The sequence below is a fragment of the Alosa pseudoharengus genome, unplaced genomic scaffold, assembly GCF_046254945.1.
Source record: "Alosa pseudoharengus isolate Yale_2024_CS ecotype anadromous, Long Island Sound unplaced genomic scaffold, YU_APseudo_1.1 YU_APseudo_1.1_scf_15, whole genome shotgun sequence".
NCBI lineage: Eukaryota > Metazoa > Chordata > Actinopteri > Clupeiformes > Clupeidae > Alosa > Alosa pseudoharengus.
In genome coordinates this window covers 19,439,898-19,455,060 of record NW_027468620.1, presented here as the reverse complement: position 1 = coordinate 19,455,060, position 15,163 = coordinate 19,439,898, and the positions used below count along the sequence as shown (strand labels likewise).

General features: G+C 44.0%; 1 protein-coding gene and 1 long non-coding RNA gene across 3 annotated transcripts in view; both read right to left on the bottom strand.

Annotated features, from left to right (window-relative positions):
- Positions 1-231: 231 nt before the first annotated feature.
- Positions 232-2,387, bottom strand: LOC143123791 (uncharacterized). The gene is made up of 3 exons (XR_012986905.1): positions 2,009-2,387; positions 1,222-1,370; positions 232-1,056 (listed from the first exon to the last, which is right to left on the bottom strand). It is a non-coding gene; the product is annotated as an uncharacterized LOC143123791 (long non-coding RNA).
- A 5,421-nt stretch (positions 2,388-7,808) lies between these two features.
- LOC143123790 (neurexin-1a-like) overlaps positions 7,809-15,163 on the bottom strand; it is a 262,633-nt gene continuing 255,278 nt past the window's right edge. For both annotated transcript variants that reach the window (XM_076285071.1, XM_076285072.1), the window contains exon 23: positions 7,809-8,113. In XM_076285071.1, coding sequence (XP_076141186.1) covers positions 7,809-8,113 — 305 coding nt within the window. The remainder of the gene's footprint in view (positions 8,114-15,163) is intronic.

Here is a 15,163-nt window from a genome sequence, read left to right as displayed (position 1 = left end):
TTTTCTTCACGTGAAAACCTCCACCGCTTGGGGTAAAATTACGGATTACAGAGGCGCACTCCAGCCCAACATGTTCGACCCAGAGTCTGACCCAGATCAAGATGGAGAGGTGGCTATTGTCTGCAAATTCAGCAGGTATCAAACATACACACATAAGACATTACAAAATATATTTATTACAGAAAACAGAAATAAAACATAGTATTTCCTTGAAATATGACAATACATGGATTTCTATGGAACGTCACGAAAACATGCGTGCGCAACCAAGAGGCAGAAAGCACCACAGAACAGCATAGAGCAATGCAAAAGAGCAAAAGAATAAAATGAGTTTTTGTGCTGAAAACTGCACCAATTCGAAATCACGATGGCTAGAGAATGTTAAATATGTTCAATATCCCTAACGGAATGCATGTCTTCGCCAAAAATGACAAAATACGATGTTATATTAATAATCCAAATGAACGTCAAACTTTGAAATATAGTCTGAAATGAGATGTTATTATCATTGAGACAACAGGGGTATACAAAAAAATCAGATTGTAGCTTACATCAGCCGACTATTTAGGTTAAGTTTATAACGTTGTGGACGGCCACCAAGCGTCTTCTGCCTCGCGGCTGCGCGCGCATCTAGTTTTGTTGGTAAACGGGAAACCCGTGTATTGCACTTTGCATTTTTGACAGAACTGACAGATTATGTAACCTGCTAACTAATGCAATGTTTTTTTTTGTCGTTACAGGTATCTTGCCTACAGGAGCTTTGTCAGTTGGTGTTGGGGTTTCCTTGGACGCAGAATAAGGGTCGTCAATCCGTCATGTGTGGTCCTGCGTGTTCGTCGGGAGTTTCCTGACAGCCAAGGACAATACGTGGGCTTCAAACTGCCTCCCCTGGATTGAAGCGAGAAACGTAGTTGCCGATCACCTCCTCCTTCTCTGGGTGCTCAAACTCTGAGGACAGGTCCGGAGGAATGCTTATTTTCAGGAGTTCCTCCCTGTATGCTTCTGGGTCCATAAAGACCTCGCCCATGATGAAGCCCATCAAGTGTTCCACATACCCTGTGCAATATTTCACGAACACTTCTGTAACTATGTACATAGTTTGTAAAGTATTTCATTGTACATTTATTTATTGTTTTGTTCATTGTAAAGCCACTATAGTGCAATAGCATACATAATGAACAGATATTTTATTGTTGATAACTAAAAGATTATGTAACTTACGGAATGTTGTCTCAGTTTTGATGGGTTTCACCCTGCACTCTCCCTTCCTGTACTTTGGGAAATGCATCCTGTAGAGAGGGTCCCCAGAGGATGAGGTGGCCTGGTCTCGTGCAGCATTCTCATTGTAATGCAGAGCAGCCAGGTAGAGTCTTGCGCAGTAAAGAGAAAACCAAACATGAAAATAATGGCATGCACATAATATGCTTGTTTACTTTGAGCTAAAAACTGAGGCTACAATTTCTTGCACTGTCAGTGCTATATCTCGCTTTATTTACAACAGCAAACATTAGCCTAGACTAAGAGCTTACTGGCCACCTTCATTGTAGATAACATGACCATATCTAACTCCTCATCAGTAAGGACAAAACGACTACAAACCCTTGCAGCTTAAATGAAATAGAGCTATAGGGGAAATGTGCAAACACTGGATAACGTTATAAAGTGAGGCTACAAGCTAACATTAGCTTATACTAAGGGCTTTTAGCTGTTGGTCGCCTCAATTGTGGATAACATGACAATATTTAATGGAGGTCTAGCGTCTAGACAACATTTTAACAATCATTACTTTCAGATATTATTGACTGGGATTGTCAAATATGACTCGATCGGCTGTGTGCTGCATTTGCAATTTGGAATGGAGAAAATGCTCACTCCAAGCAGATGCAGGGCTAACGTTAGCCGTAATGTTTGCGTTAGCTTGTGCTAAATGACAAAACACAAACAACCTAACGTTAGTTCATGCGTAACTGCGATAGGAACACAAAAGTCATTATTTGAAAGTACTTACATGTCTCTCATCTTGTGACTTGCCACAGACAGTAGGTACAGATCCCTCTGTCAAACGAAGTTTGATGGCTAATCCCTCAGTGTACTGTCCTAGGTTTTTAAAGCAGTCTGCCTTGAAGTGGTTCCACACACAAGATTTTTGCGACTGTTGCTGGAACATGGCCATCGAAAATGAAATGGAGCCACTCAGTTCTTCTGTTCTCTTTGGCTGGGAGAAAGTGCAAGGATTTGTGTTGTTCTGTGCAGCCAACAACACAACACTTCATGTGTGACTTGCTCTTGCTTGTAGCCATTGCGCTCGGTGTCCGTGCTTGTTAAACCAGCAAACTAATGGCGGATCTTCAACTAATCGAGTGGGTGGGGCTATGTGGGGGTTGAGAGGTGAGGGGTGGCGCCAGGGTGGTTCTATGCAAATTCCCTTATTTTGACGTCAGGATAAGGGAGCCAGAAAATGGCTCATAGAAGCCTATGATTCCTGACACCAAAATCGTTCAACTGACTCACAGAAAACGGATGGATGGTTTTTTTTCGTGCTTGGAGTGTTATTAGGAGCTGTAGAGACCCAAATGGAGGTACAAAAGGATGCAAAAAGTGATATTTGCATAATATGTCCCCTTTAAATGGATCCATAATCCAGTCATACTGAGCACTGCTGGTTGGGAAATATTTTTGAAATAAACTTTGCAGGGATGTGATGTAGGCCTACTGTTTAAAACATGGGATCACAAGAGTGCCTCCCAATCAGACGTTTCAGCGATTTCGCTCAGAAATCTCAAAGGCATAATACTGTCTCGATCGAGGCGCCTGTCCTACTCAAGTTTTTTTGGTGAATGCAGTCATCTTATTTGCTAGGTGAGGTGCTTGTCTTTGCCTTGTAACTGGACATTTAACTCATGTATAGCTAAGATATATCAAATATATCGCTAAGATAGGCCAGCTTCGTCAAGAAATGTTCATTAGTGAAAGTGCTTGCAGATTCAAACATGCGCTCTTCCTCCAAGAAGAGGCGACTCGGAGCTCAAACACGCGCGGCAGCACTTTACCAACCCGCGCCTTACCGTGCGGCTGCAGTCTACTTGGAAGCAGCGGGGAACATAGGACCCTTTTTTCAAAAAAGGTTCCCCGGTAGCGGTAACGTTTCATGGCTGCTGTGAATTGCTCAACTCCACACCTCACCAAGACCTCGTTCAGACTAGCTAGTTGCTGCTATGGTGACAGGAAGCGGACCTGCACTGCAGTCAGGATGCAAACACTGTAGTTCAGGTATGGTGTGTGCGTGCATGTGCATATTTCACTGATGATCTTTTCACACTGACAGGTTGTAGATAGATAATCTTTGATGAAACCGTATCCAAATCCAATGCAAGTTTAAAGTGCAATGATTAAACACCATATATTACTACTTATTACATTTCTTTAACCAAATTGACCTTTATTTTAAATTGAATGTAACATTTACAGGGCTATGAGACAAAAATGAAGGAGTGTTGAAAAGTAAACCCTGATCTAAATACGATTGAAAACAGAATGAGGAGAACAATCAGTGACAGAGTGGCATTTTTTCAACGCCACTCCACACAGGAAATCCTTACCGAACACCACATTTGAACTGTGAATTAACATTTGGCATTTAGTTCACTGCAAATTAAGCTTATTTTTCAGATGTTCTTCTGCCAAGCAAACATGTAATTTGTTCTCATCTTTTTAAAGGTTTTTTCTCTGAAATGCAGTACCTGCATAACACCTAAGTACCAGGCCTGTGAGGAGACAACCTACAAATACAAAGGTATTAAGAAGTTTGATTTAGACTTCATGTCATTACTGCTATACAACTGTATGTTATTACTGCTATAAGACTTATCCAGTGTATTGTTTAAATTCAGGACTCTGTGCAGCAGAGTAGCCATATGTGTTTGGGGACAATCCTGACAAGCTCATATTTGTGGATAAGGTAAGAGTACCAGTCATTTGACACTGTTAGAAAGTTCTCCTGCCAATGGGTTTGAATATCACCAATCACCATTCTAAATACTGTTATTCTGCACTTTTCAGATATCCAAGACACCCACACCTACCCTATGCATGAGAGGCAACCCCTTCGAGGAAGACACCACTATTACACTTTGCATGGACAGACAAGACGTGGTAACACCAGAAGATGTGTCAATGGGCATTGGAGCATTGCTAGCAGTTTATTTATTTATTTTCTGCAGTGCATGGCAGGGATCAAATCAAATCAAAAGCTTTCATTAGCTGTAATTAGAATGTCCAACATTCTCCTGAAAAATATGTAATGTAAACATATGTAAATATTGATCAGTGTCATGTATTATTATGTATGAATGTATCTATTAATGTATGTATATATTTTTTCTATTCCTTTCTTTACTTTTTGTATTGTTCTATTTTCTGTAACTTGCTGTGTAATAAATTCTTGAAACAATGTCATTATGGCCTATTTATGATAGCATTATACAAGTTAGCAAGTAAGTAGCCTAAGTAAATAAATAAATAACCTAAGTAAATAAATAAATAATAAAGGTTAAAGTAAATAAATAAGTAAATAAATAAATAACCTAAGTAAATAAATAAATCCATAAAGGTTCTCCAGAACCTCAAAAGGTTCCTCAAGTAACTTTGAGAAAGGGTTCTTTGAAGAACCTTTTCTTGAAGGTTCCTCAGAGTACCTGTAGAGGTTTCCCCACAGTGGCAAACTGAAGAACCTCCAAAGGTTCTTCGAGGATCTCATAATTTTTACTGTGAATGTGTCTGTTTTTATGATGTGTCTATGTCGGTCACTTAACTTGGTAAATATTACAGTTTTAATGGGATATGTTAACATCTGATTCGTAACCCTCTTTGAATGGATCTGAACCTATGTGTCATCAAAAGAAAAGCTATTAAGAAATCACTAATAACTTAATAATAATACATTAATTATAATAATATTATTTTCCAGTCATAGGGAATGGAATGATGTAACCAAACAGATAAGACAGTAACAGTATGGGAATTTGTTCGAGGGGGAAAACTTGCTTGCAGCAAATGTTTTTTGAAAGATGACAGACTTTGAAAAGTCTTCATCTTAATCATTGTTTGCGAATCCCAGAACTAAGCTGTCATATCAAATCAAGTGAAATATTACTACTACTATACTTATTTAGCATTGCTTTTGGCAGTCAGAGAAGAAAAACACCAAAAGGCAAACAAATATATTGTGACTCAGTCATAAATGTTATTGTGTAGTGTATGTAAATCCAATGCAAAAAAAACATGATGCACACTCACTCACTCTCTCTCTCACACACACACACACAAACACACAAAACCTGCTTAACGGCCATTGTCCTCACAGTATGTGCAGAGTTGTATTGCGTCCCCAGCACTCTGCCATGTGGTTTGCGGCTGTCGCTCCTGCTGTTGGGAGTTCATTTAGCACTCCTTCCTCCTCCTCCATGAGAGGTTACATCTCCAACCTTCCCGGGAGGCGAGGATCTCAAGCCGTCTCCTCGGTTTTTCTGTGTCTCGAAGTACCCTTGGCTAATGTATTGTCTTTTGTGTTCCCTGTGGTGGATGCATTACCATGGGGCTTTATTGCCCATAAATAACTGTGGAATGTTAAAAGCCAGCTGAATTGCAACACGGGGACCGTCTATCCTGGAGTTCAATACCTTTTTTATTTTTGTGACAATGCTATGCTGTTTAAGAGGTATTTCAGAAAATGGGCTTGCTGGAAATAGATGGGAGGAAGTGAATAGTGCCTGTCCTGTGTATGTGTTTATGTATGTATCTACACTGTATGTGTGTATAAGGCCTATATATATTTTTATTGATTGCTGACAGACACCAGAGAGAGGGTTATTTTTATTACACTACTCAGCGGTTGTGGAAACACATGGTGATTAAGCTAGTACTTGAGAGGAAAAATAGCACTGCAATTTATTCACTTAGGTAATATTTTATTTGTTCATTTAATTTTTCAAAACTATTTTTCATAATAAATTTTTACTTTGAGGTCAATAAAGAATTGCCACAATTGAACATAAAATACTGTAAAAAAGAATAGCACGGGTATAAATAAAAAAATAAACAAACAAAGAATTCAGAATTGTGGTTAATCTTAACTTTAGTTTTCTTGATCCCTCCACTTCCTCTTTTCCGCAGTTCTTAGCGAGGCTCAACAGATGGGAGAGTTAGGACAAAAAACAAACACGGAATGACAGACATGATCACCTCTTCTCTCCTGCGTCCACATTATAGCGAGCGGATAGGAAACCATTCAAGACCACTTTGAAAACACATACAGTGACAGGGCTAGGGCTATCTCTCACATGGCTACCAGTCTCACACAGGATTTATTTCAGGGGGCACGATGTGGGACTAGGCAGTGATTCCACCTGTAACCGTAAAACACAGAGTTTTGAATGGGAACTTATGTCATCTTTGCATTTCCTTGGTCAGGTGTGATTTACAGATTGGGATTATCTATATATTTTTGTATGTTTGTATAAAAAAATGTAGCAGGAGTATTCAGGGCAGAGAAAGTAACAATGCAACTCAAAATGTCATCTGCGGATGTCTTCATAAAATTGTCTATACCTAGCAACACTTAATAACATTTAGTTATTTTTTTTTTATTCTTTTCATAGTTTTATTAGTAAAAAATGGTTGAGGAGGAGCAGATATATTTTGCATCATCTATACAACAGGCTATAAAACACCACTTTGTCACAGTCCAGAAAGCACATATAGATGTGGTTGTACTGTATATAAACATATGTAGTAAGATACTTTTGCGTGCATGGAGTGTTCCCAAATGATCACTTTCAGACACCCAAAGATTCGGTGTAAAATCACAAGCCATAGGTTTCACAGCTGGAAAGGCTAAGGTCTCCATGCTCATCTGTGCCTTGCTCTCAGTACTTGACAAGTGTGCAGTCGCAGTCATTCTTCATCAATGGCCGCCGTTCCCTTCTTTGCACCTTTGATAGGTCTATCAGCGGGCCAAACAACAGTTTGTGTTGGCGAGCGCTGCCGCTATGAAAAGTGCAAATACTTTGGCTGATTTTCCTTGAACCATACGGTAGGTAGCGTCTTAGCCTGCCCTCCTCTTTTGTGATCCTTGAAGTTCTCAACCTCGGCAAATAGTTTGTGGTTGTATTCGTCATCATTTCTTTCAGCGTTCTTTTCTCCTTTCAGATTTTTTCTCTATCTCTCTTTTTCTCATTAGGAAAAAAATATCCCAGCAACACAAACACAGGCAACGGAAATGAAAACACTGACAGTAAGTGAGACTGTACTCCTCCTCTCTTGCCTTTTATAAACAAGAGCAAGAGATTTCATTTTTCCAGGCTGTGGAATACTTCATATTGATATGGGTTTGGTTTGGTAATTTGCTCGTCAGTCAAGAGTAAGTCCATGGTGTTATTTTAGCTGTCTTGTATTGATATTTGTCCACTCCCAGCAGAAGATTATTGTCTTTCTCTTGAGAAACTGTCTGTTCACTTCTGCACTTTTATGGGGACAGTCCAGAGGGCTTGACAAGAATATCAAATAAAACTGTGTTTTATTCCATTTTTTTCCATTTTGCACTTTATGGTGTAACACCATGTCTGATAAAATGAGGACTAAATGTTATATATTTTTTCATCATCAGTGTTTATGTTTCGATCCATTTTTGCTCTGTTTTTCATAATTATGATACACATGTTGGGCCTTTGTGGGGCTCGCCTTGAGAAAAGTCTGGAAAAAAGGTCCCTGGCAAAGCCCCCTCCCTCCCGAGCTGGTGCGACCGCACGCGATCACACATAGTACTCCTTGTCTTTGTTCTTCTTTCCCTTCCCGGAGCTCTTGGTGCTGTTGACTGGCTTCTCTTTGACCACCGTGCCGTTGGACTGCGCCGAGTTGCTGATATAGTTGCGGCTCTCGTCCACGCTGTACGAGCCCTCGTCCCGGTTGCGGTACTTGTACATGGCGTAGAGCAGGATGAGGATGCAGAGGGCCGCCGCCGCCACGATGCCCACCACCATCCCCGTGGTGCTGCTCGACTCGCGGAACACCTCCGCCGAATCCTCGTACACCTTCCCGCCGGCGCCCGTGGGGTTAGCTGTACGGAGGAAAGCGAGAGAAGAGGAAAGAAGAGGATGGACAGAGAGAAGTGGAAGGAAGAAAGAAAAACAGAAACAGGTTGTTACTGAGGAAGAAGGGCAGCTAAAGAGAAGGGCTCGTTGGCAACCCTGTCAGGCTGTTGACAAGAACGCCGCTGCAAAACAACACTCTCAGCACTAACCCACCCGGAGCCATTCCAGCTAATTACTCTTCTGCCCTACTCTACCTCAGCAATACTTTTACATTTGTATATATTCTTTTTTCTGCTGTACATTTTGTTTATATCTGCTGTGCATTGCTCGAAAGAGATATTAATCTTCTTGCTCCCTCCAGAATGATAGATATGGAGGATGCTCTTCCTCCCCCAAAAGACTATTATCGAGTTCCTGAGCCAGGATCATTTCCTGAGCCATTTAGGATAATACCTACAATGCTATTCCTCCTGGCATCATTTCTGTACTCTTTTACCTACCACTATCAGTGACTAGCACTGCTGCATCTTCTGTTTGAAAAAAAAAAAAAAAACAAATGAAAAAAATAGATACTGGCCCTGTGCACTTCCGTTTGAAAACAGACAGCACAATGCTGGCACTGTGACGTGAGACACAGCAGCCCAAAGCACTGACGTGACTCACGGATGATTCAAAGACACACTGTACATGCAAAACATGTCAACTGTGATGCAAATTGCGAGCGGGGGAAATCAGGGCAGCGTTCGGCAGGCACTGGTTCCTGCTCTCCCACAGATGAATGGGGCTGGCCTCTCCTTAATGAACTCTAAATGTTTGATAAAGGGGGATTAATGTTGGAGCGGTCTGTGCTTTGGGATCCATTTGCCAGGCTGAATGGGATGCTGATTACATATCTGTGAGCCCCCATTATGTACGAGAGTCATCCAAATTATAATCCGGTTCCCATCAAGTCTGATAGCTCTCTCTTCAATCCCCTCTCATCACTCGTTCACCCCTTCCCCTCTGTCTCTCTCGCTCTCTCTCTTTTTCATTCGGTCTCTCTCTTTCCACTAATGCCCTACTCAGATAAAGCACTTTTTTATCTACTCATCAATTCATCAATTTTCCCTTTCCACCCTGGGTTCTTCTTTTCCATAAACCAGGGCTGATTTTCAAGGAGACGAAGCCTTGTTCTCATGCTACCAGTGGACCTTCTCATGGGAAGAGTCCATGAGAGTGAAGAGCCATTTTGTATTCAGCTACTTTCCGTGTATGGTACAAAAAATGTGCCTACAAACTTAGATAATATAATACTCTTCAATCTAATACTGATTCTTGTCTAAATCATATATTCACATTGATAAATACAAAAATAGATAGATGAAAAAGACTTTGACAACCTTACTGCACATTTATGACCCTTTTCTCTTTCTGTCTACAAAAGAAGACAGGTGACTAGGAGACGTTTTTCATCTGTTGTGTGTGTGGATGTGGGGGATGTAAGTGGGGGTATGCTAACCAAGGTTTGCAGACTCTCAAGGACAAGGGTATGTCTGCCATTGGGGGATAGAGTGTGACTGAGTGTTGGAACAGATTAACTGTGGCCGCGGCAGGCCCTGTTATCCCAGTGGACAGGTGTGAAAAAAGCTCACTCCCTCTGCTCTCCTTCCAGGCAAGAGCCCCTGGCTGACATCACCAGACTCCACTGGCCGAGCGAGCCTCAACCAAACTGCCTCAAAATTCACTTTCAGGGTCAAAGCGCTCCAGGACAGAGAAAAGCTTGAATTTTTTTTATGCTTGTACAGAGTAAATAATGTTAGAATGCTAAAGTACACAGCCCCCTCTGTAGCTGGAATGGAGAACACTGAGAGGAAAGATTCCAGGGTTTTTTTCGTGCCAGGCTTTCACGTGACCCTGACACCAGGTGCTTTGAAACGCCACCCCATCCCCCACACCACTCCTCACTTCCTCTTCCGTTCTTGTGGAAATCATGTGGCTCCTCCCAAGCCTCCTCCTCAAGCTGACTCCCACACCTGCTCCGAGTTGTAGATCCATTGATTGGCTTCCCACTGCGAGCGCCCGGGAGATCATCCGCTGGATGCAACCATCGCCGGGGCTTTGCCGACTTCAGGTTCTCAGCGCCTCGGGGTTTCCAACCACAAACAAACTTCTCGCCATGAATATACAAGCGAGTGCCTGACGCGTTGTGAATCTGCGCTTAATTGGTAGCGCATGAGCCACTCGACGTGTGTGTGAGTGGGAATGGGGGGAAATGACTCAGTGGGATGAATTCATCACCAAAAAGAGGCCTTCCATTCCATGCGTCTTTCCTTTGAGTGTAATTGATGTTGTGTGTCGGATTCCTCATTTGGATGCGAGCCAGCCATACATATAGGGACTGCTTAATGCATTTGAGAAAATTTCACTGCACTGTGCTGTAACTGATAAGGTGTCTCTTGGACAGCGTGCCACACGCGGGTATGCACACACACACGTACACGTGCACACACACGGGCGCGCGCGCACACGCACACACACACACACACGTGCATGTGCATGTGTGCAAATTAAAATGTTAAGGAGGAACGTGATGCAAAAAAGGGATTTAAATTAATTTCTCTGTAGAGAGAGAGAGCTGGAGACCCTGGAGCAGAGGCACTACTTAAAGGATTAAAGTGGCCATCTCAATGTGCTGACACAGATATGTCTTTGTCCTCTGTGATTAGGCTTCATTATGGTGCATTTACCAGTGCCTATGGTGTCCATCACCACCCCGCTAGCCAAGAGGGAGTGTGAATCTGTGGGTGTGTGTGTGTGTGTGTGTGTGTGTGTGTGTGTGTGCTGCGGGAGGGGGGGGGGGGTATCCCTACCAGCTTGTTTTGGCTGCAGACCAGCCCTCGTTCAGCCACATTCAGCTCATGGCTATGGGGGAAGGATGACCCCACGCGGGTGACTCAATGAATCTGAAAAAGTGACGTAGCTGATGACAATAATGGCCAATGATTAACTGTGGCTTAACTGTGGCTGTGTCTCCCTCACAGACACTCCATCTTCGTCTCCTCCATCTTCCCTTCCTCCTTCCTGTCCTCCTTCTACCCCTGTGCCAACTTTCTGAGGACTCCTGAACTGCATCATTAACTTTTCTCCTCCAGCCATCCTGCTCTCCTCCAGCTTTTTCTGCTCCCCCGCTCTCCGTTCTCTCAGCCTCGCCCTATCAACCCCTTCCGTCAATCTCCACAGGCCTCCCCTCTTTTTTTATAGTTCCTTCCTTTATGCCTCAGGAAGGCGAAGAGGCCTGACACCATCCCCTATACACACACCCGGATCACAGACTGGCGCAATCCCCTATACGCATGTGTAACAGTCTGGCGTAGTCCCCTATACACTCGAGTGGCATCAGACACGATTTGTTTAGTTACCATGGCTACCGCAAGACAAGAAACATCCTCTCTAGAATAGTGACGACTGTCATCTGCAATGTTGTCCCTGCTGTGGGTGTGAGGTTCCAGTCGAGGCCCTGGCTTTCCCCCTCCTCATCATCAACATCTCACTAGCACTCCATCACCCCATGGTCATATAGCAGAGGAGAGATGGGGGGGGAGGTGGGGGGTGGAATAAGGGCCTGGGACGAGTGTTTAAAGTAATGGCAGCTCTTATGAGTTCTACTCGAGCGTGCCCAAGGGTAAAATTAGACGGATAGAAAACGACCTCCGAGTAAGTGGCGCCTCTCCACGCGACGGCTCTGCAGGGGTTTGGGCTCGCCGGGAAAGAGAGAGAGAGGGAGAGAGAGAGAGAGGGAGAGAGAGAGAGTGTGATAAACTCAAGAGGGGTGGAGGAGGATGAGATGAGGGTGGTGGTGGTGGGGTGTTCTTGGGGGGCTGGTGGGATGGAGTGGTGCAAAACCACTGCAAAAACCGACCCCTCCCATCCCTTCATCGTCAGGTCTGGGTCTGTCGCTTCCTGATCATCATAAAAAGCCCTGCTGTTTTATTCATGGGCTTTCTGGTTAAAGTTTCAGTCATTTAGTCACAACTCATTTCCTTTTGTGAGCCGGTCGGTTCTGGCTGGTGTTTCAGCAGGGGGAGATGGATATCAAAATACGGGTAAAATGAGACAGAACCTTCCTGCAACCAATCATGTGCATGATGTATACTTGACCGAGAGGGAGCATGGGCTGTGGTGGTGTGGTAAGTGTGTGTGTGTGTGTGTGTGTGTGTGTGTGTGTGTGTGTGTGTGTGAAGACGGATGTTATAGGGACCCACAATGTGAGACCATCTCTAGTGAAGGGGCTGAATAATAGCACAGATACAGTGAAGAAAAAATATTTGCACTCTTTAAATTTAGCATTTCATTCCAATCCCAGCTCCATCCCTTCTGCGTCTACCCTGACGCCTCACCTCACAGAGGGGATACGCTACCCCCCCCCCCCCCCGAGTGCTGGGAGTCCTTGTCTAATTTGCTGCTGTTCTTAACCGGGGCCCTGACGAGGCTCTCCTGGGCCTCTCTCCCTCGACTCTCCCCACCCCCTCTCAACCCACCTCAGCCTCTCACCACCCCCCACACCCTCCTTATCCACAGGAGGGAACGGATCAGAGGAGCCCAGGTGTCAGTGGGGATTTAAATAAATGGTTGCCTTTTAGACACTATTTCTTCTCATTTGTCTTCATTGCACTGCTGCGTTTGCTGGACCCATTTGGACGGAGGTGAGAAAGCAGCCACGGTGGTGGTGGATTGCCTGGGGCAGTGTGGACGAGTGTGTGTGTGTGTTGGGGGGTGGGATGGGGTGGTGGTGGTGGGGGGAGGGTATAGCTTCTTCGAGGTAATGGACCAAATACAGCTTATTATACTTTAATGAATAGACAATGTGCTGACTGACCCTTCTATATATGAATTGATGGATAAGTAATGTGTGTGTGTAGGTGTGGTTGTGTTTGTGTGTGTGTGTAGGTGTGTTTGTATGCATGTGTGTGTGTGTGTGTGTACGCATGTGTGTTTGTAAGTGTGTGCGTGGGGGGTGATGGAAGGTGCTTCATTATCACGAACCCCATGCTTCATCATATACACATCGTGATATTGACTGCACAGCACCCTGAGAATGACAGCAATCAATGACTTTCATTTAAAAGGAACATAATTAACGGGCACCAGCCATAGCATAACACTTCGCAGGTTAGAGTGTGAACCTCTAGGTTGGATTTATACTGCAATTAAAGACCTCCTGTGCTGTTTCTGGGTTTGGTGTCAGCTGAGCAGATTGAGGCACTAATCAATGATCTTTCTTAGGAGAAATGAAAGAAACCAAGATGTTCCAGATAAAGGAACTTGGGTAACGCCGGATTCACTTGGCAGAATTTCTAGTGCAGGAAGACCAGTTGATTTGTGTATACATGTGTCATTGAATAAATAGTCGTGTGTTGATTCAAACGTGTGTTAGTGTGCCTGTGTGTGTTTGTGTGGATGTGTTTATGTCTGTATCTGTGCAGGCTGGATACAGATATACTGTGGCAGTACAAGACTTCATCCGGGACAGCTTAACTCCACACCAGGGGTAAGGGCTGTTGGAGTCTTGTGCAGCAAAAGGGAATGGGGTTTTAACTTAGCCAGCTCAGTGACACATTCTGTAATCTGAGTGGATTAGCGCCATGCTATTGCCACATATCCTGCTGTAATCGCCAGCTGCCAGCGTCCCCCGCCTGGGGCGGATCAGCCAGGAGACAGGCCACTGTGTGGGGGCAACAGAGCCTCCACCGCAGCCTCCCCCCTGGCTCGCCACACAGGGGTATTAAGGCTAGCCCTGCCTTAATTAGCCACGAGTCCTCCGGAGATGAGTCCATTCCTCCTGAACTGGTGCCTAGGCCCCTGCCCCGCCCGGGCTGGGACTGCTTAATGATGGACATGCTCTCAGGAGCTGCAGTGTGGTCACTTTATTAAAGCCTGCTGACAGTAAGCTGGACATGCTGCTGACAAAGCATTATGTATACATACACACACACACCCACACACTCATGCTCACACACATGTGCACGCACACACACACACACACATACAGGCATGCACGCACGCACACACACACACACACACACACACACACACACACACACACACACACACACACACACACACACACAAATGTGCTAAAGATATGAATATGTTAACATATGAAATTAGCATGCAGGAAATACATAAAGTGCTAAAGTGATAAAAATGCTGATGCCGTAAGTATGATAACTTAATCAGTTGCATGTGAGTTCACTAGCTGGATGACGAAGGGAAGTTGGATGCAAAAAGTCCACATGGACTTAAGTTTCTTTTGAGTCGTTACTGACTAAAGATGCTGCCAGATGGCCTGAAAATCCAGCAGACTTAGCAGCAAAGAGAGAGAGTGAGAGTGTGTGTGTGAGAGAGAGAGAGAGAGAGATAGAGCACCTCAGTGAACAGTTAGATTCCAAATAGTTAGCTAATTACCAGTTCGGTGCTGCAACAGAGACAGCGTCTTGCACTTGACAGGGTTTCTGATTCCTCGCTAGATCTCGAAGCGAAGGACTAGGTTCCCAGTCACTTTCTCTCTCCCTCTCTCTTCCTCTCATTCCCACTCTTGCTCCATAGCACAGCCTCTGGGCCTCAGCTAGTGCTGACCTGACAGGAAAATGCCGGTCCAAGATAAAGACCTCATTACTTTTCTGCACACGCGCCGCCCTCACAAGGGTTATATGGGCCGATACACGCTTTTTATGGGAGCTTACGCAATTTATTGGCTCATAAAGAAGGGTTGCGCTAACTGCCTCGATTGGAGTGATGATTTCCCCTTTCTGTGCATGTACGCGTGTGCATATTTGCCTGTTTTACTTAGAGCTCTGTTTGACAGAGACGTTTTGTCCATTAACCTAATGAGAGCGTTCATTAGGAAAATCATCAATGTGACTTATTACAGTATTTGAGCAAGCGTTCAAGCATTCATAATGCAGAGGCTGGTGCTGAAGTTCTTTTACCAAGTTACTGTACATGTCTGAGTCCCCCCCCCCCCCCCCACCCCAGTCTCTTTGATTCGAAGCATTTCAGGATCAAACAATCGTGAGAAATCACAGGGCTTCATAAGG